Source organism: Eleutherodactylus coqui, chromosome 4, assembly GCF_035609145.1.
Source record: "Eleutherodactylus coqui strain aEleCoq1 chromosome 4, aEleCoq1.hap1, whole genome shotgun sequence".
Taxonomy (NCBI): Eukaryota; Metazoa; Chordata; class Amphibia; order Anura; family Eleutherodactylidae; genus Eleutherodactylus; species Eleutherodactylus coqui.
Window position 1 is genome coordinate 103,991,594 of NC_089840.1, and position 26,402 is coordinate 104,017,995.

The following is a 26,402-nucleotide window of genomic DNA, read 5'->3' on the forward strand; positions in this document are numbered from 1 at the left end:
TCATCACCTACCCAATACAATCCCTACAGTGAAGCATGGTGATGGCAGCATTGTGGGGGTGCTTTTCAGTAGCTGGGACAGGTAGATTGGTCAGGATTGATGGAAAGCTGAATGGAACAAAGTACAGAGATATTTCTAATAAAATCCTAATCTAGATGGCAAGCGGCCTAAAGGCCCATTTAGACACAATAATAATCGCTCAAAAGATGTCACTCGAGTGACTTTTGAGCGATTATCGTTGTGTCATTTACAGCACAAGATTATTGCTCAAGATGATGAATCCCCTTGCGCTGCCAGCGGAGGATGCAGACGACAAGCTGGGTGTCCCCGCTTGTCCTCTACATACAGCTGTTACCCGCTGGGAGCGCCGGCTGTTATACAGCCGAGTGCTCCGTGCTGGGTATAGAGAACAGACCTGGACTACTCTGTTCTTGATACCCAGCCTGTTATCAGGGAGCGGGATACAGCTGAAACAATAGTATCAGCTGTATCCCGCTGTGAATCCCTGATAAGGCTTATCGTCGTGAATCCCTGATAAGGCTGAAAGACAACGATGAGCGACGGCTGAACGAAAACTGCACGATGTAAGTGCAGTTACACACGATTATCACTCAAAAGATGGCTTTTTTGAGCGATAATCGTTGTTTCTAAATGGGCCTTAAGCCTGGGCAGAAAGTTCACTTTCCAACAAGACAACGACCCTAAACACACAGCCAAGATAACATAGGAGTGGCTTAGGAAGAAGTCTGCGAATGCCCTTCAGTGGCCCAGCCAGAGCCCTGAAGGTGAACCTAATCTAACATCTCTGGAGGGATCTGAAATGGCTTTCCAAAGACGGTCCCCATCCAACCCGACGGAGCTTGAGAGGATTTGCAGATGGCAATAGCAAAAAATGCTGAAATCCAGGTATGCAAACTTTGTGGCATCATACCCAAGACGACTGAAGACTGTAATTGTTGTTAAAGGTGCTTCAACTACGTACGGAGTACAAGGTGTGAATATTTTTAAAAAATATATACGGTATATACAAAAAGTTTTCGAAAAATTATATTTTCCGATTCCGAAATATATTGCCTTCTGCATGAAGACTCAATGCAAATGAAGTATGCGTTCAGAAACCTGAGCTTCTAGCAACACAGGCCTGTTTTAGTGCCGTTTAATTGCTATTCACTAGTATGCTGAAGAGCTGCTGTATCATCTGTTCTCGTGTTTTCTGCTGGCAAGTGTCATACTCGTTCACATATTTTGGTTACATGCACCGGATCCCACTATGTTTTCCTTTCATAGTGCCAGAGGCAAATTCATTACAGACAACTTCATTAAACCACAAGTTGGGATAAGTGCCAGCACAGGTATACAGCCCCATGCACAATAATAAACATATTTAGCCGGGCAGGAATATTTCGAGAAAAGACCTTAAGTAATACATAAGACCAGTATATCAATTTTGCATCTGGTCATAACTGATAGTCTGGACAAAAGAAGAAGTACTTTACCAATATCTGGAATTAATGTGCTAATGTAGTCACCTGTAAGAGCCAACGGCAAGCCAGGGTTAACCACAGCCTGCTGCAGGTGTTACCTTGCGGGGCCAGGGAATGTGTGGTTACAATCTTGTGGTTTTTCTTAACACCCAGACCTAATTCATCAACATGCAATCTTCCATGTGGATTTACGAATGTAAGCTCAAAGAGACAGGAAACAAGACCAACTATAAAGAAATACTATATGAAAGCCCATATAAAAAAAAAAAAAAAAAACATTGAAAAAGGAAAAATAATAAAACTCTATATATCAGCTGCTTTGTATTATGTAATGCATGGCAACAAGAATGAGTTACAGTGCAGTTTCACAGTCAGTATTTATGCTCATCTGCTGTCCTGGAAAGGCTAACTGGACGTGGTCCCAGCATCATCAGCAGACTACGGTGTTGCTGAGGCACTGCAATACCCCAGCATTGTTACCCGTTGTTCTGGATTTGATTGCACTTTCAATACATGGTGGATAATGTGTTTCTCTTGCGGCCTGCTTTAAAGGGAAAACTGAGATACGTGTTGGAGTTAAAGGGGTATTCCTATCTTATACTCTAATGCCATATCTCATCAGGAGAATGGATGGCACACGGCATGGATTTAAACACTGTGCCCCTTGATGGTCTTTCCGACCCTTAGTGAATACATGATGGGCCAGAAAGTGGAGTGCGGTCCCATTTAAGTAAATGTAGTTGGCTGCAGTTTCCTGCACAACCAGGACCACCACTGTGCATCCTTCAGAATTGGTACATATCCCAGAGATCAGACACCTCATAAAGTGATACCATGTCCTAGCAATATGCCATCACTTTAGAAGTTCTTAATACCACTTTAAGATGGTGTCTGTGTAGTTCTAATCTAGTGCTAGCCATATAATAAGATGATCATACACTGAACAGCTACCTCTAGAGATTTCCCTCGGGACACTTGGATTGGTGTATATGTTTATTTCAATACAGAGGAGAGACATAAGTTTGCTATCCGACACAATTGGCAGTACAAGTGTACAGCTTTCATTCCCCCCACAGAAGACCTCAGGAGACAACTCGACTACTCTTCTGAAATTGGGATGAACGGTCAACATTAATCTAACGTATATGGCCAGTTTAGGTGAAAAAAGGTTAAGAATTTAATGTCATTTCCAACTCTGACCGAAAGAGGCTACCCTCCTATGATGCTACAGATTCTACCATTTTCTAGATCATGGACCATGAAAAAGTAGTAGATAAGGTACAAATCAGGTATCACAACTCTGAATTACTTTTTGAATTCCTTTTGGCCACTATGGACATTATGCAAATAACATTTGGTGATCATAGATGATGCATGCAGACAATACCTCTCACAAGTGAGCTAATCAAAGCAGTTAGAACGTTTCCCCCCATTGAGCGTTATTTAGAACATTGACTTTAATATTATTGTAAAAAATAGACAGCAGCTGTTAAACTAGAACACCGCTCATTAAACGTCCTCTTGTTCTATTCCTGGGTTGGATTTAAAGTAATTAAGATCAAAAAGAAAAAGACAGAAGTGAATGTTTATTTCATGACTTAATGATGAGTGCAGCTCTCCATGACTCTTATAATCTTGGTACGATATTAATAATCATGCTACTAAAATCTATAATAATTGCTGGCGAATCTGTGGAAGCCATTGAGAATAGTCAGAAAACCAACCTACTGGACTTCCTGTTTACTTACAGAATTCATAGAACAGGTTTCCATCTCAACATAAAAAGTTGCTATAAAGTTTCTATGACATAATTCACTCTGTTGCTTTGCTATTCTCACTCCTAGAGGATATACTAGATTAGATGAAAATGAACATTTCGTTACATCTGCATGATAAACTCAAAGCTAAGATCTCTGCCAACAAAACTCCTTGACACAATCTAATATCCTTATGATTAAGTGTAGGCGATCCTTTCTCAACGTCTGGGTTTATTTTTATAGCGAGTACTTCTTGAAAAGTAATAGAAATAGGAAATAGTAAAACACCATGTGGCGTACTCTTCATTTCGCTGCCACGCATCATACCATAACTCGATTTGCCTTTTGAGAACTGGAAAGCGCTGCATGCCTGTTTAGAAAAGAGGTCTATATATAAGCCTAACAAATAGAGTTCAAAGGCTGACCACTAACAATAGAACAAGCAAAGGAAGTGCTCAGTTTATTGTAGATGGTTCCCAAAGATGTAACATACCGGACATACATCAGTAGACTTCCTGGGAATACATTGACATATACGTGCGGTTACATCTAGAGACACTTCAAATTCCAAGGTGAATACTTACATTTTGTTGCAATTTAAAGAGAACATAGTGTTTAAATACCAATATCCAACTGCAATAATTATATGAAGTCTGTCAGCAAAATAAGTACTGCCAAAACTAGGGGGACCCTATGAAGACAAGGTGGCTCATAGCTTACGTTCAACCGAAAGTGCAGAAATAAAGGAGATCACGTTTTTACGCACCACACGGTTAATATAAATTAGCTGTAATCCCTTCGTAGGGTCTGATCACTCAATAATCCACAGTCCCTCTCTGCTTGACGACAACAAGGTCAAGGGAGCTGTAGGCATCAATCAGTAGGAAAGGGGTGGCTCTGTCGATTATCGGAACCGATATGAGTTGCAAGACTGCTCAATGGATGGCTTGCATCTAATTAACATAGCGTACAGCACATAAACCACTGACAAATCTTCTTAAAAAAATCACAAAATTAATGTGTTTAATAATGTGCCAACTTATCTGGAATCTTGTATCTACTGTAGTTTCAACATCAAAAAGGCCTTATAATAAAATCCACCTCCAATGTCCACCATGTTTCAGGGCTATCACTACCATCATATCATTGTTACTGGTATGTTTAGAGGAAATGTTTGGAAGCACCTGTTTAGATGTTGTGACAAGCAACAAGAATGGCGCTCACCTGCCTGGGCTTTACATTTTCTTCTAATAGAATATAAATCAGCCTAACGATCGTTCATATGATCATTCATCCCCATAAAGTATCATCGTAGTTGGCAGCACATCCCCCAATTTACATGGGGCAATGTGCTGGCAACTACTATGATTTTTTTATGTGGCAGTTAAAAGATGCAATCACTTAATGAACAGGCATTTTCTTAAGCCCCATTTACACAGGAGCGAGTATCAGTGGCTCGCTCACAGCGTGGTCAGTAGGGGGCCGGGCGACTGGAGGAGATTTCTCTCCTTGCTCTCTCCCGCTCCTCCCCATTCACTTAACATAGCGGCTGTTCAGTACTGAACGGCTGCTATTAACACTGAACGATCATCGTTCAGGATTTTATGCAGCTTAAAATTCTCAAAAATGATCTTTCAGTGTAAATAGCAGCGGTTCAGTACTGAACAGCCGCTGTGTTAAGTGAATGGAGAGGGGCGGGGGAGAGCAAGGAGAGAAATCTCCTCCAGCCACCCCGGCCCACAGCTGGCCACACTGTGAGCGAGCCAGCAATACTCGCTCCTGTTCAGTAGAACGGGAGCAAGTTCATGCAGGGACGAGTGTCGGGCATCGTTTGCCGAACAGTCGTCCCATGTGAATGGGGTTTAATTTGTCGGATGATCGGTGGCATGTTCAGACATGCTTATTAGACAATCGAACAGTTGGGTGAATGTTTGTGTCACATAATAGGCCTGTATAAAAGGCCCTGAAGTCAGGATCCAATGCCAACCACCTCATCATGACCAATAATGCGATTGTTTCCAGCAAGAGAAACTAAGTAATCTTGTAGACATGATACCTTTTAATGGCTAGCAAAAATACATGATGTTAATGCGAGCTTTCGGACTTAATCAGAGTCCTTTATCACCCTGAGTAAGTCCGAAAGCTCGCATTAACATCATGTATTTTTGTTAGCCATTAAAAGAGATCTACAAGATTACTTGGTTTCTCTTGCTAAGAAAAATCACATTTTGCTCTACTGGCTAACACGGTACCAGATCTTTTTCATCATGACCAATAACATTTCTCAATTCAATATCAAAACAAGCATGCCTATGTGCTACACAGACAGTTTTCTTTGGATGGTCTTTTCTACCCCAGCATCTTTCAAAGGGATTTTTTAAGGGATTTTCTCTTGGGGCCCTTTTACACTGAATGACAATCGTTTGGATTCTCGCTGGATCACGGAAAACTGAACGACGAACAACAATTGGTTTGAGGTTCCGTTTGTGCAGACATAATAACCAAACAACGATCAGCCTGTATATATACAGGCCGCCGTTCATCTATGAACAGCCCGTTTACTGCGAATGGAGGCAAATGGCCGGAGCCATCTCTAGCCTGCTCCATCTCCATTCACTGAGGGATTACCGCTGGGTCGACTGTTGGGCACTTCAGCACCCAACAATTCTTCTGTGTAAAAGGACTCATCAGTCCAGTGGTGCACCTGCACACATTTTATTTGTAATTTTTTGAGCCAGTGTAAGACAGTATGACAGTGATGGTCTCCACTGTCAATCAAGCCTGACATCACCAAATTGACAGTGAGGACCGCCCACTTGACTCAGCTTTGGGAACTGAAACTAAGGAGAGCCTTTACCGGAAAAAAGGAGGAAGCAGAGGGGAAAAAAAAAAAAAAGAGACACTGTTGGACTCAGCCTTGCTGATATGAGGACATAACGGGTCTTTAACCTTTTCCAATCCACTGTCTGACATTTAAAGACATTCTGATTGAAGGCTGTACAGCTCCAATGTCGGAAGACGTCTGACAGGGTATTCTTGCTGTAGATTACTGTCCACTCTGTTGTCGGGGGCCACTCCAGCATGTCCCATACCACAGTACAGGCTCTAGCCAGCAGATGGCGCTATTATATAATGGCAGAAAGGGAAAGCCCCCTAGGAAACCGTGAATCCAAAATTGGATTGCAAAGGGTTAAATGCTCACTGTTCCTTCCTGTATACCATGACCAACTGGCTGCAGTGTAATTCTCTACAAATAACATCTGCAATTAAACCATAGAAAAATATTGGGTTTCTTTTTTACAAAAACAGATTTCCAACTATGCATCTAAATCTCTGTATGAGAAAAGTCAACTCTTATTTAACTAACTTTTCATCTTCTTAATTATCTTATTTCAGAGATGATACACGGAGCAGTAATTAAAGTGGAGGGTGGTGGGTGACAACGTCCTACTGTGCCACCTTCAAAGCCTAGCAATTAGCACAACCCAGCAGGCAAATCTTATTAGCACATATTCTAACCATAAGGATCACTTGTCTACACCAATTTCATTTATCATCCAATAATTACGCAATTAGTCACTGGCTTGTGTTCAAGATGACAAACTTTACGTAAACAAAAATAGGAGCACAATCCTGAGCCAAAACCAATAGATTCTATTTACCCATAGAATCTTGCCATAATAGTGACTTCTCCTTATAACCCCAGAGAATAGTAATCTTTCAAAACCCTCATATGATAATAGTAGATGTTAGAATCGGCTTTCATGTCCAGTTTTAGCTATACAGGAAATAGACTTACTGACTACGTTGGCTTGTCCAGTGAAGATCGTGTACTGAAGCTCGTAGGACACGACACTGAACTCGTCGTCGGATGTCCAGTGCACTGTAATGGTGTCGTAGGAGGCTGTACAGAGTTCTTCTCTAATCACTGGGGGATTAGGAGCTGTCAGGAGCAATAATATATTGAAAGAAGTTAGAAAACTTCAAACAGTTACTGTTTTTCATCCTGCAGTTAAAATGAGTAATGCTTGTAATCTAGGTATTTTTATGGTTCCTTATAATGCTATCTATTTAGTGGATGATAAACACAAAATGTTAAAGATTTTCCTCATTTTTCAGCCATGTTTTCCCAGAACAGTCAAGGATTCCGCAATTCAGAATTTCTGACATATCGCTTGTCTGGAGCAACCCATAAGGCCCAATAGTGAAGAGACAGAAGGATTTGAGCAAGCCTACATCCATAGAAGATCAGTGCTGAGTTCTCCGAGATGTTTGAAAACACTGCCTTGCCAAGTTCCTTCAAGAATGGGGTGCAAGGGTACCTAGAAGAATCAATGTTGTTTTGAAGGCAAACGGCGGTCACACCAAATATTGATTTGATTTAGTTTTCCCTTTGCATTTTGTTAATTGATAAAAACTGTTAAACTTCTGTTTTTGAAAGCATTATTACTCTGCAGCATTTTATTTGCACAGTACTGTATATATCAATCTGCACTATAACATGCTGCCTGCAGAATGGACTGCATCTTCAAGGTAACAGGTTCTCTTATCAGTTAAACAGTTGCGCAGGTAGGCATTCAACTGTTGGTGAATACAATAGGACATGTATCTGTATACATGCCAAATATGTACCCCAAACTGGTAAGTGGAAAATTAATTTTTTTGGAAAAGCCTGTAATCTACACAAGTGCAAGTGCAATAAGCTCAAGTACAGGAAAACTGGGTATTGCTATTGGTTTACATATGATACAGAAAACTTTATATGCACTACTAATTCAGAAACTGCTGAATTCGAATCAGAACACGTGGGCCAATCTTGCATGTCTAGGTGACTTACTCAGATGGGAACCTACTTTGACAGAACAACCTCTCTTTGGGCCTAAGCCTCCAAATGTATTCAGAGAAAACAGGATCCAGGTTACATGCTATATTTAAATGGGTTCCATCACTAGAAGAAAAAAAAAAAATCAATACTTACCTATCCCTCCCCAGGCAGCCTACTTTCCACATTTTCTCCCCGCCGATCTTCTCTTGTCTCCTGCAGCCCTATCTGGTCCCCTTACCTCCAGCCAGCTGATTCTTCTTGTGACTAAGCGTCCATTAGCTGCAGTCTTCCTTCTGCCAGGCAATGTACGCTACGTCACTTGTGATGTGGCGTTCATAGCCTAGCAGAGAGTGCCGATCTATGTGCGCCATCTCTCTACAGTAGTATATGAAAACTTGAGGCGAGCCAGCGCACATACACAGTCTTGGCAATAGATCGGCATTCCTTGCTAGGCAGTGAACGTAACGTCACTAGTGACGTAGCGTATATTGCCTGGCAGGAAGAAGAATAACGGCAATGGACGCATCATAACAAGAAGAAAAGGATCTGGACGGCTTGCGGTGAGGTGACCCAGGGGGCTGAAGAAGATCAGCAATAGGAAAATGCGGTAACAAGACTGACAGGAAAGAAATAGGCAAGTGTTGATTTTTCTTTATTTTTAATGACAAAACTTCTGTAAAAAGGCTTGGAATAGATGGGGAATGCGCAGGCGCATATACGTATGGCTGTCAAGAGTCTGTCAGAGCCCTGTGGGTTCTCATCTGAGCAAGAGTCGCCTGGATGTGGCAGATGGGTCCACACATTTTGATAAAGAACCTTATATTTACTAACCACACAAAAAGTAGCAGCTATGCCATTTTATTCACGTATTAAATTAATGGCTTGTCCCCACTAGCGCTAAAGATTTCGGTTTTCTGGGGCAGAGAAAAGGAAATGAAATTGAATTAAATGTTTCCATTTAATCCCCCTATTGATTTCAAAGGACTTTAACAAAAATGGAAATATTTCTGTTTGTTTCCATTCACTTCTGTTTTTCAAATGGAGCAACACTGATATTAATAGGGAACAAAACGGTAACATTTAATTCGGTTTCATTTCCTTTTCCTCTCTCCAAAAATGGAAGAGTGCAACAAAAATCTCTAGCGCCAGTGGAAGCAAGCCCCAAGAGTGCCGAGGCATGCTTTTTAGAACAGTCGTCTTCGCAGCCATGGATTCTGTGCACCTGTGCGCTTGATTTACTTGTAGGAAGTGCTGACGGAATTTGTTTTTTTATTGCATCTGAATCCGAATAAGAGTCACTAGACTAATTCTATGTCAGATCCCTGCTTGTAACAGCTTTCAATGACAAAAATAGTATGGCTCCAGCAATCTGTAATTCTGCTTGCAGTTCCCAACCTCTCCGATTATGTCCTTGTGACAAGTCACAGCCTGAAGAAGTGAATCAAGATCAGTCCTTGTCATCTGAATAATTAGATTAGTAACAGCTGACCGAAGGTTTACCTGTGAGATAATCAAGACATTCTAATAACTTCTTCTCTCTGGAAAAATCCAATGCAAATGTGTCAAATGTGTCATTCAGATTAATCTCTGGAATTAGCACCTGGGAGGATGCAGTTGCCATTGAAACTCTAGAAACACAAAACAAAAAATGTTTTAACAGAGGCTAAACATGTCATCTCACCATACAGTATGAGTGGTATCCTTGCCATTACAGAAAACACATCATCTGTGTGTGAAAAAAAAAAATTAGAAGACATATGCAAAAGTGGAAGCAAACCAGGTCGTTTGGCAAGTTTATTATAGAAAATAGTCGTTGCACAGGGAGTAATGCAATATGAATGTGCTGCAAATGGAAAACCTTTGCCAAATTTCCTAGTTTCAAAAGTTAGAAACTTTTTTTTTAATATTAAATACATGACCCTTAGGCCTTCTTCACACAGGCGACACAGCATCGCGGCAAGAAAATCGCATTGCTATCGCATCGCTGCGTCTCTTCACTGCAATACCACGATTTTGTAGTGCTGCAAAGTCGCATGTGGTGCTACAAAGTCACGCGACTTGCGAGTATTTTTGGGGGAGGTAGGGGTGGGGCTTGAACTGTAAGCCCTACCCCAAAAATATACCCTAAGTACAGAAAAAAGCATCAGCCAATGACAGCCAGCACTTCCAGGAGGCGGGGATTTTTCAATCCCCGGCTAGAAGAGATGAAGGAAAATAGTGTCGGGACCCGGAGAGAAGTTGTGGCCGGGCTGACCGTGCCGGAGAGGTGATGTATGTAGGTTCTTTTTTTTATTTTTTCTTGCAGCCAGCACTTAAATTAGGGCTTTGACAGTAGGATTTCCTACTGTCAAAGTTGCATTGCACCGCACGAAAATTGCGTTTTAGTGCAATGCGATGCAACAGAGAGGAAGGCCCCATAGGGAAACATGGGCTATAAAACCTCGCGTGATCGCCGGTTTTTGTGTCGGGTTGTTGCATGCTACAAAACGTTGCATGTGTGAAGTAACCCATAGGAAAGCATGGGCTTCACATACATGCGATTTGTAGCATCGCGACAAAATCGTGCAACTTTGTAGCCCGCGTGAAGGAGGCCTTGAGGTGTGCCCTCTCAATCCCAGATATGAAATGGAAAAAAAAAGTTCAGGGATCCCATTTAAAACTAGAATTTATTATAAATTTCAAGCTTCCTATGATGAAAAACTTCTACGTCTCCCCTGCTGATATCTATTTCGCTTGTCTTGAAAACAATACACTGAAGAGCCAAGTCTGGTGACTTTAAAGGCCAACTTTAGAATTCCTGGGAACGTTCTCTTGATAAATTGTACACATATGCACTGTAACTGTCCAAAATATCTTGGCTACAAAAATGTTACCGTGTTAAACAAAATCAGATTCAGTTTCTACTGTAGACTAAAAAATAATGGTGGGCATGTTAAAGTGGGATACACAAGATTCAGACTGGAAACAGTAGATCATATATCAAATGCTACCATAAGTAGCCGTCAATTATAATACAAACAGGCATAATATTTTATGCTCAAAATCAGCTTATCTGTGAATATACTATTGTTAGATTTGGTTCCCATCTGTCTATGCTTATGCTGTTACAGCGATGACGTGGCATTTCAACACATGACCATGGCTGCCAAACACCATAATCATCTTCTTCATAATCATCTTTATTTATATATATATTATATATGTGGATGTGGCAGTTGACTGAGTGCTGCGTTCACATGTCTAGTGGAGTGAACAAAAGATGACTATATAGAGTATCTAAAAGGGAAAAAAACACAACTTCGATGTTAACCTATATTCGGTACATACTAATATTTTTGTTTAATTAAGGGAGTGAAAAGTCTTGTTAATTATTCAGCCCTTGACATGTCATTGTCCGTTTTATCGACTTTTTAAAATTAAAGCATTAAAAAGACTGTACACTTTCACACTCTTATTAATCAATGTGTTTTTGTAAAGGTAGACTTTTTGTAATTGGCTTTCATTAAAAAAAATTCTCATTGACGGATTTCTGTGCTTGCATCGTTTTCCAAGGCACTGCAAACTGGAGGACTGAAATCTTAGCAAATTCTGTCATTCAGAGTAAAATGACAGCTCCTCCCCTAGCCTGCTCTCCTGTTGTAAAAGCAGTGAATGCACATTCACATTTTTTTCTATTAAATATGGCGTTATAGAAGTGCCAGAGAATGTTGGAGGAGATCAGCAAGATAGAAAACTACTACTACAGAGCACTGCAATGCACTGTGGGTAAAGCTTCTGCTTTTAGCAGAGACGATGGATAAATAGCTGTGTAGTATTGAGTGGGTGTACTTATGCTACATAGCCTCTCAAGAAAGAGAGGGAAGAGGGAGCTGAGCTTGTGCACATTCACGAAAAAGACCAGCTGATTAGTGCAGGTAGAGCCTTCAAACCAAGTATGAAGCTTTCTAAATGCATGAGAAGGAAAACTGAATACAAAAAAACCCAAACAACAACACACATACATGCATGTTTTTTCTGCGAGGACTTAAAGATTACATGTGTAATAATTTCTCATACACAAAAGGTTTCCAAAGCCTTTAAACTATACATCAGGAAGGAATTTATGAGAAACTTGTATTTTCTAAAAGTTAACCCAAAGCCTCTTACAACAAATTAGAAAAAAGTGCTTCATAGTTGCTTATATGGCAGCTGAAATTAATTTCTGGATAAAGATGATAAATCACTTTACCTTTCTGTAATGCTTTTTGCTGACTGGAGGAAGCGAGCATGATCAGCCTCCTTTAGAGACATCTCTGCCTGGGAGATGAGGGATGTAGAGCGTTCAATGCACTGCTTGCAATTGGCAATCTGCTGAGCCAACTTCCTCAACCTGACCACCTGTGAAGAAAAGTCAATGAAAACCTATTAAAAATCTTAAATCACAAATAAAAACTTCACAGAAATCCAATTAATTTGGCATATGTTTTGTGGGGTGACTGGCTACCTGGAGGCATAGGGAAAGCATGCCAACTCTTTGTAGAGGTTACCCTGGATTCAAAATTTAAATAGACATTCAGGAGATGATCAATACTTGATATGAGAAGCGGGAGTGATTACTTGCTTCAAAGTCACCGATATGCAAAAGGATGGGTGACAAACTGATTGTTACTCTTAAAAACATGGTATAATTAATTTGTAAGCACGACTGCAGCCATTGGCAATATATGCAGTACTAGAATAGGAATTTGAGCTTATACGTTCACAGCCACTACTTCCATGTTCTGTAAAGGTGTTCACAGATCACTGATTTGTTGTGGATTTTGTCGCAGAATTGGGTGCAAATCAGCAGATTTCACCCCTTCAATTTGAATTCAAACTGAAGGGAAAAAATCTGCTGCAGATCTGCACCAATATCTGTGACAAAATCTGCAACAAATTAGCAACACTCTAAAGTACTCTACCAATAATAAACTCCATCAATATAGAAGATTTTGAGCAAAAACTTTGAGCACAATTATAATAAAGCAATTATCACCTTTTAGCCCATGGTGACATCTACGTGCTTTAAGGTCCAAAAGTGTAAAAAACAAGTCCCCCCCTAGCAAGGGACTCACCTAGTGTGATCAATCTACCAAGGACGTGTAGACCATCACACCTTAATCCAGGAGAGTTAATTATGTCAGATGGGGACCCCTCATCTTCTCAGGACATACACCAAAGGAGAACATCTGTAGGATCTCCAAAGGGTGGGAACAACTCGATCATACACAAGTGAAACCAAAATGAGAACGTTTGAGCTCCAGGGGTTTAACATGGTAGAGCAGTGTGCATTAAAATAGGATAAAAAATATTAAAATTTAATTTATTTTGTTGAGGGGCCCCATTATAGAGAACCTCCATAAAATCCAAGTACACCTTGAACACTGTCGACGTTGTATTTTAAAATCCAAATCTTTATATACTTTATCCTACTTTAATACACACTGCCTTTACCATCTTCAACTCCTAAAACACTGATTTATTTTCTCATTTTAGTGCCACATCTATGCCTTAGTTTCTTTTATAAATAAATAAATCTTGGTACTTGTATAGCGCCAACTTATTCCACAGCGATTTCAGCTAATTTATTTATTACCCCCCACCAAGCTGGGTACTCATTTTACCGATCTCAGAAGGATGGAGGGCTGAGTCAACCTTGAGCCAGCTACCTGAACCACACGCGGATTGAACTTGCAACCTTCAGGTCGTGAGTGAGAACTTAGGACTGCATTTCTGCTGCCTTAACATTTCCTATAGAAGAAAACCAAAACCACAACGCAGTGCTGGATCGGTCCCACGATCATGACTTTTATATGATGCAATCTGTGATGGAAGCTCCAACCCAAATGTAAGCAAAGACTTACTAATAAACTCGACAACTCCAAATAAAGAGGGTAGCTCCAATTTATTAAAGGAGCACTTGAGGCAACTACAGAATGGTAGAGTATGACGGAACCTCCAAGGTCATGGGGTCCAACCCCCTGCTCAATGCAGCATTCACTAATTCATCCCAGACAGATATCTGTCCAGCCTCTGTTTTAAGAATTCCATTGAAGGAGAACTCACCACCTCCCATGGCAACTTGTTCCACTCATTGATCACCCTCACCGTCAGAAAGTGTTTTCTAATATCTAATCTGTGTCTCTTCCCTTTCAGTTTCATCACATTGATTCTAGTCTTTCCTTGTACAAATGAGAATAGGGCTGATCCCTCTGCACTGTGACAGCCCTTTAGATATTTGTAGGTGGCTATTAAGTCTCCTCTCAGACTTCTTTTTTACAGGCTAAACATTCCCAGATCTCTATGCCCAGGTTGGTGGTGCATGACAAAGACACTGTCTCTTTGGTATTCTTTTAATACTGGTGTGTCCTGTTTCATGCACCGCCCCATAGGCATAGCACAGGGTATACATTTTGCTTGTAAAAATGACTCCAGGGATTGTATGTATGCCTAGGTAATGGAAATTAAATTCCCATTCCCAGTGGATAGTCTGTATGACAATACTATATACATTGGCGTTTCTGCCTCTCAACCTTGTGGTAGCTTTGCTAGTAAAGAATGCCCAATTTTTAAATAAAAGTAATGGCTACCATAAAAGTACGATTTACAAATTGCACGCATTAGGTCCTAAAAACCACTGAACATGAGGTAATTTGTTTAGATAATCCCTGGGTAACTAATCACTTCAGGAGACAAGCATATACCGGCCTCACATCACGGCACACAGGCTATGTGGGAGTCTGTATCCAAGTGACATTTTGGCAGTGATGCTGAAAACATTATTAATAATGCTGCAAAATGGATGATTTTTCCTGTGAAATTAGAAAATGACGGTAAATAGTCTCAGAGATCCTTTTCATAGCTTAAATGCATTCCTCATGTGTGTAATAATACTTAGAATCGAAGTGCTAAGCAGAAAAGACTGTCTATATAATGCCAATCTTCCCAGAGCCGCAAGAGCCAAAGTAAGCACAGCTGGCCTGATACTCTCGCCCTCCACGTCATCTCCGGATAGACTTCTCTTTTAATGTTGATAACCACAATTTGTGATAACTGAAATCTCTGTAAGCAAATGGGATTTTAATCATTGAACCATTTTTGGTTTTCTTTGATGGACAAAAGAGTAATGTAATAGTTTTAATAAAAAAAAAACACTGCAAAGATTGTGCTGGTTATATTGAAAAACTTGAGCTACTGAGTACCATGCATGATAATATTCATGTAGTACATTCATGTAGTAAACAGGTTTAATCCAAACAGATGGATTCCCAAGTATGTTCACATACTGAATCAGTGTTTTATCATTAATGCATTCAGAAAGCAGAGAGGAGGGGGTGGGGGGGGGGGGGGGGGAGGAGAAATAGTCACACAGATGTGGTGCAGGAGCTAATGGCGAGTTATCTGCTGCTATTTATTTGCATGTACACTGCTCAGTAAAGCCTTGCTCCCATCTGTATTGTGGGTTCTGTTTTCCTGTTCGGTTATGAGAGCAGAAAGAAAGTAATCTACTGGGCGAATGGATCTATCTTACAATGTAACCACAGGGTGCTGAATGGACCCCATTGACTAGAAGGGGCTCCGTTCCGCCGTCTGGCATTTTACAAGATGCAATAGCGCTGCATGAAGCGTGATCTAGTCACATATTTCAAATTATTTTAGTGATCGGGGGTCAAAACAGAACCTCCAACACGGATATGAATGAGCCTTAGTGTTGTCCACTCCTACATGATAATGTCAGTTCCCTGTGTGTGCTTCAGAGACCAGGTTTTGTTTTTCTCTGTGACCCAGTACACAGCACAGCAGCCAGGCTCTTCCCACCAGTTCTGAGAGAAGTGAGAATAGCTATAGCCTGCAGAGGGAGAAGACTGGGAAAAATACAGAATACAAGTGATATATTGGCCATAAACAGGGCTATTCCTTAAGTGTGCACATGGTAGCTTATCCAGAAATATCATCTGAAAAATTAGGTGAGCTGTAAACCAGTTATGACTGACAGAACCAGTTGTTTTAGTCCCGTAGACACAATTAACACTTCAAGATAAATCAACCTGTAGTTATTAGAGATGAGCGAGCACGCTCAGATAAAGCAGTTACTCGAGCGAGCATCACTCTTCTCGCGTAACTGCTTTTTGGTCCAAGCAGGCTCGGGGAAGGGTGCGGCGGCGAGCCAGGGACGGGCGGGGGGAGAGAGAGAGAGATCTCCCTCTCCCCCCCTCCCCCTGCTATCCCATGGCGACCCCCCGAGCCTGCTCAGACCAGTAAGCAGTTACTTGAGAAGAGTGATGCTCGCTCGAGGAATTGCTTTATCCGAGCATCCTCGCTCATCTCTAGTAGTTATGACTGACAGCAAAAATCTAATGTAAAGTCCACCTGTTTTTTTTTTTTTTGATAGATAGACTGCGAGGCTTGATACTCAAATACATATTGAAGGGAGGATCCAAGAGGCTTAGCTACAGGAGTCTGACCAAACAGAAAGAGCGGGGTGCAGTGGGTCTCCTGGACATCCGACTGTATCATTAGGCTGCGATGGGAACCTGTATGTTGGATCTGTTTCATCGTGGGTCCGACAAATTATGGGTATCCATAGAAAGGGGAGGGGTCAACCCCTTTGAGATACGCGGGGCTTTCTGGGTCCCAGAGAACGTCAACTGGGAAGTGTTGGGGGCATCAACCCTGATGGTCATTTTGCTCCGGGCCTGGAGGGGAGAGGGATGTGAGGTTTCAGTCCCAGGACGACCTACTCCCTTGGTTGGGAATCCACAGCTCCCATATACATTGGGTCTGTGCAGCCTGTGGTTCATGACGGAGGGGACAGAGGCCAGGGTGGGGGAGCTGATCAGAACGGAGGACATGCAACCCCTGATTGACTTGCGGGGAACACAGAGGATGCCCCTGGGCTTTCGGATACAATACCTCCAGATACGCAGTAATTTAGGGAAAAATCAGACTGGAATGGGGCTGGAACCTGAGACTCACCCCCTTCGAGCGTTTGTGTTGCACTTCAGAAGCACCCAGGCACACTGTCTCATTGCTCCATAACCAATTGCAAGAGGAACACCTGGAAAATCACCTCCCGAGGTGGATGGGGGCATGGGAGGAAGCATTGGGTAGATCCTTTCCCGAGGAGCTCTGGGGCAGAGCCTTTCAGTTAACGCACAAAATGTCTATTTCTAGCAGACTCCAGGAGCTAAATTTCAAAATTATTTCCCAATGGTACATGACCCCACAGAGGCTACATAGGTTTTTTTCCGTCAACCTTGGATGTCTGCCGGTGGTGCTAGGCGGGGGTGGGATCGATGCTCCACATCTGGTGGGAGTGTCCCATGGTAGCACACTTATGGCAGGATGTAACGCGTCTATTTGGAAGAGTGAGCAGAGAGCCATTGGCCCCGACTCCGGAGCTGGCGTTGTTGTCCATCTCTCCTGGCACCGCCCCATCACTGGAATCGGGCTTACTAAAGTTCTTCATCATGGCAACGAGACAGGTAATACCCAGGTTCTAGAGGCAACGTATAGAAGTGCCCAGAAGTGCGTGGGTGGATAGACGAGATTAAGCACATGGAGGGGCTTAGACTTGCAGACTCTGAGGCGGGTTATGAGTGCTTCTACCGTACATGGGCTGCTTGGATAGACATCCAGAATACCCCTATATCGGCTAGCTGGCTACAGGATGGCACCTGTGAGTAAAACGATTATTTTCTTAACTTAGCTTTTTTTCGACTAATAAAACAAGCAAAAAAATTTCTGTGGAAAAAAACCAAAAACATCAGAAAAAGTTTTGGTAGCTTAAGAGAATCTAATAGGGCCATAAAACCATCACATGGGTAAAATCCCCAAGCAGTATCTGGTCATTTTGGATCAACACACCCTGGTCCTTAAGGGGTGTTGGTGGTTAGCCATGGTGGACAACCATGTCTAAGAATATGATTGCTGGGCTACGAGAAAAACAAAAATTCAGGGCATTGCAGAAAAATAAATGCGCCGTAAGTTATAGAGCCTTAGGCCGTCTGCAGACGGGCGGAAATTCCGCGGCGGGATTTCCCGCGGAATTTCCGCCCCTGGAAACTGCCATAGGATTGTGTTAACAAACGCAATCCTAGGCAGACGGCCACAATTTGACCATGCGAAATCTTGCGCGGCAAACAAATCGCGGCATGCTCTATTTCTGTGCAGGGCTCACAGAGTCCCCCACAGAAACGTCACTCACAGGCCGCCGGCCCCGCTCTGCACATGCTCCGGCTGCCCGGCAGCCGGCACATGAAAGAGCCAGGGCCGCAGAAGCAGGTGAGTGTGCGCTGCTCTCTGCAGACGCTCGGGTCCCGCTGCGAGAATTCTCCAAGCCGGATCCGACCCGGCCGTCTGCAGGCGGCCTTACTGAATATTTCTCATAAACAAGGTCTTTAATAGGTTGGTATAGAATATATTTCGTATCCATGTGTGAATATTCTGGATACCATATAAGAGCAAAAACATGAAAGTGACGACTTCATCTTTACAGAAACAAGTCGTTGTACGTGGAGGTCCCAATTCTCTGAATAAGTCACATGAGACTTTGGTTAAACAGTGAAGTGATGATTTAGTCGATACCCAACTCTTTGAATTTACCTTCCGTACAAGCCTGGCCTTGCCCTCTGGCTGACATTTTAGTGTTGCTGTGACACAGCTGAAAAACAAATATTATTTTAATGTGACTGACTCTGGAAAAGTGGAAAGGCTTCACCTCAGACTCTTAGCCGAATTCAAGCCACTTCAACCTTTCAGCTTTACTTCATAAAAAGGAGGGAAAAAAATATATAAAAGAAATACAAAAATCAATCACCAGGACTTAACCGATTAAATCTGTCACTCGAATAATTTTTTGCATTACTCATTCCCACCCTGATCCTTGGGCTCACAAGCTTAGGCACTGCCAAGCCCGACACTGCTGTCCTGAGAACAAATGGTCTTTCTGGGAGACCTTGCCAAATCTTACAATGCTTCATAAGTCAACTATTTCATAGATTTGCACATCCAACCCTGGATCAACTTTGTCTATAAACCACATGCATTATTCCTAGTTTACAGCTGATGAGTCTACGAACAGCTCAGAATATAGCATACATGAGCCAGAGGACAAAATAAACATAGGTTAGAACAGGACAGATGGAGATAAATTTGTGGTAAGTCAGAAAAGGTCTTTGTATATCCTGAATAGAACACTTTCCTTCCTTTGCTAAAAAATGTGCAGACCTAAGATGTACAAACTAGGGTTTTACAATTTCTTCAGGCTTTTGGATGAAATAAGTCATAAAAAAAAAAAAATCAACTTAGTTTCCTTCTGACCGCTTTCCATATTACTCAGACCACTCCCGCATCTAAAGGGAAAACAACTTGGATAAATCATATTATAAAAATGCTGATAAGCTACTTCTCTTACATACATGCACAGTTTCACCAAATGTAAAACTTTAAAGGGAATCTCAGGGCGAATAGATGGGAGGAGGGAAGCCTTGCCATAGTGCAGACACAGCAAGAGCTCCATGTTAATAGCTTCATTTTCGGATGCTACTTTTACATTTCTAACGGGCAAGTCCAGAGAAACGTGGTCCAAAGTTCAAGAACACCACAACTATCTTCAAAAAGGTATGAAGGAGCATTTTGGGCCAAATTCTTCACAAACTAACAATGAGGCCTACTAACCACCTGTGCAGCCTTCACCCACAGCACTGCATGATCTTGGGAGACATCCCTCAAGGTCCCCACTAGCAACTCTGGCTCAAGACTTTTCTAAGGTGAAAGACTTTTCATAAAGCGGACACCATTTATGGTCTACATCCAGTTCTGCTTGTAATCCTTTTTCCCTTTGATTTAGGCCCATATTTACGCTCAAGAGTGAGGACAGCCTTTCTACGATTCCTCAAGGATGTTTGGTTAACGTCTCATTACATTTAAACACCAAGCAGGAGTGTTTAAATGCAACGAGTCGTGAACCAATCAACGATGATTTTTAGGTCTACTGAGACCGGACGACAAACAGAGTGCACGATTCTCGTTCATCGTTTAGTCGTTGGCTCGTATTTAAACTGAGTAATTGTTGTTCACTTGAGTTAATTTGAAGATTCTTGGAAAGATGATCGTTATGTCTAAACTCACCTTAACTCCTGATAAGACACTTGAAGCTAAAATGCTCAACATTTCTTCCTCAACTTTGCCCAGTTTCTAATGTGTCCCTCCCTAGAAGCTCCCCACTCCCATTTGCTAATATGTCTCAGCACAGCAAGCTGGGGTTAACCATTGCCCTCGGTTAATTTGAGTGAAAATGACTGTTTTTCCATTCTCTTTAAACAGGCTAAGAGAGAGTCAAGCCAAGAAATAACAAAGTATGTTATTTAAATTCCTAATGTTTGCTAATATTTTTTAAAGTCTGATTGCCTATTTATGATCTAAGGATGGTAATCCGTTGCCGGAGGAATATGCAGTACATTTTCCTGCCGAAATGAGAATTTTTAGCATTCAATAAATTTCACTCAAAGCCTATAAACGCCTATATTGCCTATAGCCGAATGCAATGTCAAGTTCAGTTATAGAAGAGATGTCCAGTGATGTATGCCCTGCTGTGGGCCATAGTATTCTACTATTTTAACTATGTATACACCAAGGTTTAAATATATAGTGGGTTATAAATCCAACTCACAATGATTTCATCAGTAACACTCCCATCCAACACAGAATTCGGCAAGAAATATCACTGTTAGGCACCTTTTATTACTAAGGTTTGGTACAAAAACACTGACTTGGCCATTTTAAAAAAGTATCTAAAGCGTTTATCACTCTGCTGACCAGTTTCTATTAAAAGCATTGGTAGAAAGAAAACGACTTGTGACATTCCACCTCTTGGAGCACTGCTCTTCAAACACTTTTACATCAGTATTTGGCCAACAGGTCTTTTATTTGAAGTTAATTAGAGGTGCATGACAGCTTAGTGAACCATTAAACCCGCACTGGACTTTATTTTTAGTTGGCCTTTTTCTCACAAAAGCACCATTGGATTTGACATTTAAAAGTTAACTTCAGCGTTACAGAATGCCACATGCCAGGATGGCCCAGCCATGCCAACAAATTACCGAGAAACTAACTACAGCTCTTTCTAGCCTCACAGGAGATATAAATAAAGCTATTGTGATAGAAGAGACTTGGGTCTTTTTTTGTACACAGAAAGGTAATACCACACTCAGATCTAGATCTACTAGTCAACACTTATTAAAGAAAAAACTGTGAAGATCTATTTGCCTACAACTCAGATGCAAAGACATGGCTAAAATCCCTTTTATACTATAAGGGAGGTGTCATCAGAAAATGGCACATTGTTTAAATCAACTTGTTATGATAAACCAGTATTTTTCTCAAATATTTAGTGATTATTTTCCAATTTTCCATTTCATTATTTATTTATTTTTTAAAAAAATCCTAACATCCTGCAGTTTTCGCAGTAATCACTAAGGCCCCCTGCCCACGGGCATTGCAGTATCCTGCTGGGGAGCTCCGCTGCAGGAGCCGCCACCCGGGGGCAGGAGTCGATTCTCCACCGGTCAGCCCTATCTGATAGATAGGCTGACCGCGGAGAATTGGGGCAATTCGAAGCATGCTGCGAATTGCCCACCACGAGTGGAGAATCGCAATGATTCTCAGTTCGTAGACAGTGTGCCGGCGCTTTCCATAGCAATGCAAGGGAATGATTCAGAGGGCGTGATTCGTCGGCGGTTGCTGGCAGACTGCTTGACAGGAATGAGTGCTGATCCAACATTTTTGCAATTCGATTGAGGCTTGTTCAGTTCCATTTACATGGAGCACTTAGCACTATTGTATGTACCTGATCGTGAGCGTGAACATTCAGGGACATACACTTCTACTGTTTTTAGGTCACATATCACTGTCTACACGAGTAATGTGCTTCTGAAAACTGAAGATTCTTAGTTCTGCAATAAATATAGGATCACCTGACAAATGAATTTTTTCTTATTTGTCAGCGAATTTGTGGCACCTTCACTTGGCCGGAGGATTAGGTGGCCGAATATTTGTTCTCAATTAATTGCCTGTGTAAAAGACCTTTAAAGCGACCCTCTGGTCCTGGAGAAACAAAGATGGCTGATCAGCTTCTCAGACTACCTGATGCATTAGTATGCATCATTAGTCTAAGAAACTAGATCTGCTTTGATTAACTAGCGCTGCCCATGTAAGCAGCATTGGCTAGTCAGATTAGCATGTAGTGTCTTAGGGAGCGGGATACAGCTGAAACAATAGTATCAGCTGTATCCCGCTGTGAATCCCTGGCTGAAAGAGAACGATGAGCGACGGCATAATGAAAATTGCACGATGTCAGTGCAGTTACACACAACGATTATCGCTCAAAAGATGGCTTTTGTAAAAGCTCTCTCTACAAAACAGAAAGTGTAAAAAATACAATATATATAGCAACATGGGGAAAAATTGAAAAAATATATTATATATTGTTGAACATAAAAACTTGATATATAAAAGAGGTCCTTTTCTGATTACACATTTTCCTTCCAATGGAACAGGGGGAGTGGAATATTCTGTACTCAGCAGTGGGGATCAATAGAAGCTGCCATTACACATACATTAATGACATTGTACTCCCCAAGGCTAAAAACGAGACATTAACACCACCACATGTACATGTTTATTAATCTATAAAGTGTATCTGAAATTCATGTCAGTCCATGTGTAGGAATATCTAGGGTCAGTCTGTGGAGAGAGTCAAATTGCAGAATTTCTATACCTTTCCTTCCTTAATTTTTGTTCCAATAATTTGTCTCCTCTGCTGTATAATTTCGATGAGTTGATCGCTCTCTTCCATTAGTTTAGCTTCCTGACGAGATGCATTTACCTGCAGAAATAAAACACTGCATTAAAAACAAAGCATAACAAACCCTGTCACAATGCCAGTGAGCTGCTGTGCAGCCAACCTGATCAAAGACCTGAAGAAATATGTAGTTACCTGGCATACTTCGCTGAATGCTTCACAAGGCAAACGCAGGCTAACTCACTATGCTTTGCACTTAGCTTCAAAAATGTAAAAACACAGTAAAACAGAAAAAAATGAATTAACTCCCTAGAGAAAGAAGAATCTTAGCAATTTCAAACTTTTATATACCAAGGCTGGTTTCACACAAGTGTAATATGGGCACACTTTTACAAATCCTAGCCCAGATGCTGGCTTAATGATGCAACCTATCAGTATCATAGTTGAGGCCATCAGATGTATCTGTAGTACAGGCAAAGGTGTGCCGCTATTAGACTTGTGTGAACGTGACCCAATACATAAACGTAGGCCATATTCATGCATTTTTTTCCCATTTGTACTCGCACAGTATGTAATGAAGAATCAATGTTAATCTATGGAGCTTTTACGTGAATGCATGGTGTAGAGCAAAAATAGTGTGGTACGCTGACAAAGAGAGAAAAGTCTCGGTAAATACTCTTGTATAAAAAGGTAAAACATATATGTCATTATAAAGGAATAAAAACACAGCCATATTTATGAAGTATAACAAGATCACATGTCATCACTATGAAATCCGTATTAGAGAGCGGTCATACTGACAGTCCGTTTTCTAGAAAGTAAGAAGAAACACAAAAAGAAGGCTGCAATACAGATGTCATAATGAAGGTGTTACACCTGCAAAAAAAAGTCACAATTTAGGCCCCAAAGTATCTAAATAATTTTAAATACTCTTGTATAAAAAAAATATAGATACAATACCTTTATTGGCCAACCAGAAAAATTGTATATGCATGCTTGTAGCTTTGAAAGTATACATTGGCCTTGCAGGACTAACCAAAGGGGCAGTTATGGATGTTCATTAAAACAAAAGGGTTCTAAATGCTTCAACAAATAAAGACTAAATACTCATGACTAGACATAGCCTAAATAAGCACCATGCGCTGTGAGGGATCGGTTGTAGAAGGGAATGTTGGTTTACATGCTGTATGTGATTGTTCTCAGCAAGAGAAACGACGTAATCTTGTAGATATGATACCTTTTAATGGCTAACAAAAATACATGATGTAATAATAGCAAGCTTTCGTACCAACGCAGGGTACTTCTTCAGGCTTAAATGGCCGGAAGTACCCTGCGTTGGTACGAAAGCTCGCTATTATTACATCATGTATTTTTGTTAGCCATTAAAAGGTATCATATCTACAAGATTACGTCGTTTCTCTTGCTGAGAACAATCACATTTTGCTCTACTGGCTAACACGGTACCAGATCTTTGTTTTCATTTTACATGCTGTATGCATGGTCCATACAATGACCTTTGCTCCTGTGCTCATTTCCAGACGCCCACCTCCATTCACTGAACAAGTGATTCTATAATGCTGCATGGTCTCGCATCACACAAGCCACTGTTTTCAATGGGCCCGGTAGCAGCAACGCACCTCGTATCCTCGGGGATTTTACATGGATGGCAAGCACAATATGGAGGTGGGATTCAATGCCCCATATTGTGCTCGCCCCTGTGAAGTTAGCCTTAAAATCCCTCATTTTAGCAATTTTTCTGCCAATATTTGGCTCGTGTAAAAGTACACTAAGGCTGTTTTATGCATCTTGATAGACATTATGGCCAGTCATGAGAACTAAATAAGGGTACTTTTACACAAGGCAACCGTTTCAGGAATTCTTGATCCTGTGTAGAGATGAGCGAACGTACTCGGATAGGCACTACTCGTCCGAGTAATGTGCCTTATCCGAGTACCACTGTACTCGTGCTGAAAGATTCGGGACGCGCTGCGGAGCGGGGAGCTGCAGGGGAGAGCGGGGAGGAACGGAGGGGAGATCTTTCTCTCCTTCTCTCCCGCCCGCTCTGCCCCGCTCCCCGCTGCGACTCACCTGTCAGCAGCGGAGCGCCCCGAATCTTTCAGGACGAGCGGAGAGATACTCGGATAAAGCACATTACTCGGACGAGTAGTGCTTATCCGAGTACGTTCGCTCATCTCTAATCCTGTGCTTTCACACAAGAGTGACAAATAGCTCACTGGAAGCAGAGCGATCTGAGGATCTCTTCCAGTCGTCCGCCTCCCTTCACAGTAAGCAGTCAGTCACAGATGAATGACTGTCTGCTTATACAGGGCGGTAGTCGCTTGATTTTTAGTGGAGCTAAAAAACATGCAAGCCCAACAACTGAACGATTCTCGCTCACCTGCCTTGTCAGGTCCGGTGTGTACAGAAGAGGCCAGTCACCTGTAAATCAGTCATTTGAGCGATAATTCAGGTGACTATCAGCATGTACAAAGAGTACCCTTAGCGCAATTGTACAGGCAATTGCAAAAACAAAACCTACCACTATTCATTCTAGTTCACACCTAACAAAATGTTTTTATGATGCTTCTCTGGTCTCTGCCCTGCTAAAAATATTTATAAAACATTTATCCCATCCCACCCGCCATCTATGCATGCACCCTCCATAACCTAGCCATGCCACCCCACCCTCCATAACCTAGCCATCCCACCCCTCCCTCGCTCCATAACCTAGCCATCCCACCCCTCCCTCGCTCCATAACCTAGCCATCCCACCCCTCCCTCGCTCCATCTCCTAGCCATCCCACCCCTCCCTCGCTCCATCTCCTAGCCATCCCACCCCTCCCTCGCTCCATCTCCTAGCCATCCCACCCCTCCCTCGCTCCATCTCCTAGCCATCCCACCCCTCCCTCGCTCCATCTCCTAGCCATCCCACCCCTCCCTCGCTCCATCTCCTAGCCATCCCACCCCTCCCTCGCTCCATCTCCTAGCCATCCCACCCCTCCCTCGCTCCATCTCCTAGCCATCCCACCCCTCCCTCGCTCCATCTCCTAGCCATCCCACCCCTCCCTCGCTCCATCTCCTAGCCATCCCACCCCTCCCTCGCTCCATCTCCTAGCCATCCCACCCCTCCCTCGCTCCATCTCCTAGCCATCCCACCCCTCCCTCCATCCATCTCCTAGCCATCCCACCCCTCCCTCCATCCATCTCCTAGCCATCCCACCCCTCCCTCCATCCATCTCCTAGCCATCCCACCCCTCCCTCCATCCATCTCCTAGCCATCCCACCCCTCCCTCCATCCATCTCCTAGCCATCCCACCCCTCCCTCCATCCATCTCCTAGCCATCCCACCCCTCCCTCCATCCATCTCCTAGCCATCCCACCCCTCCCTCCATCCATCTCCTAGCCATCCCACCCCTCCCTCCATCCATCTCCTAGCCATCCCACCCCTCCCTCCATCCATCTCCTAGCCATCCCACCCCTCCCTCCATCCATCTCCTAGCCATCCCACCCCTCCC

The 26,402-nt window shown here is 42.3% G+C and overlaps 1 protein-coding gene across 3 annotated transcripts in view; it reads right to left on the reverse strand.

Annotated features, from left to right (window-relative positions):
- Positions 1-26,402, reverse strand: part of MID1 (midline 1) — a 412,445-nt gene that overhangs the window by 40,355 nt on the left and 345,688 nt on the right. For all 3 annotated transcript variants that reach the window (XM_066599936.1, XM_066599933.1, XM_066599935.1), the window contains exons 4-7: positions 22,864-22,971; positions 12,295-12,443; positions 9,567-9,694; positions 7,041-7,184 (exon numbers count right to left, since the gene is read on the reverse strand). In XM_066599936.1, the coding sequence (XP_066456033.1) occupies positions 7,041-7,184; positions 9,567-9,694; positions 12,295-12,443; positions 22,864-22,971 (529 nt within the window). The remainder of the gene's footprint in view (positions 1-7,040; positions 7,185-9,566; positions 9,695-12,294; positions 12,444-22,863; positions 22,972-26,402) is intronic.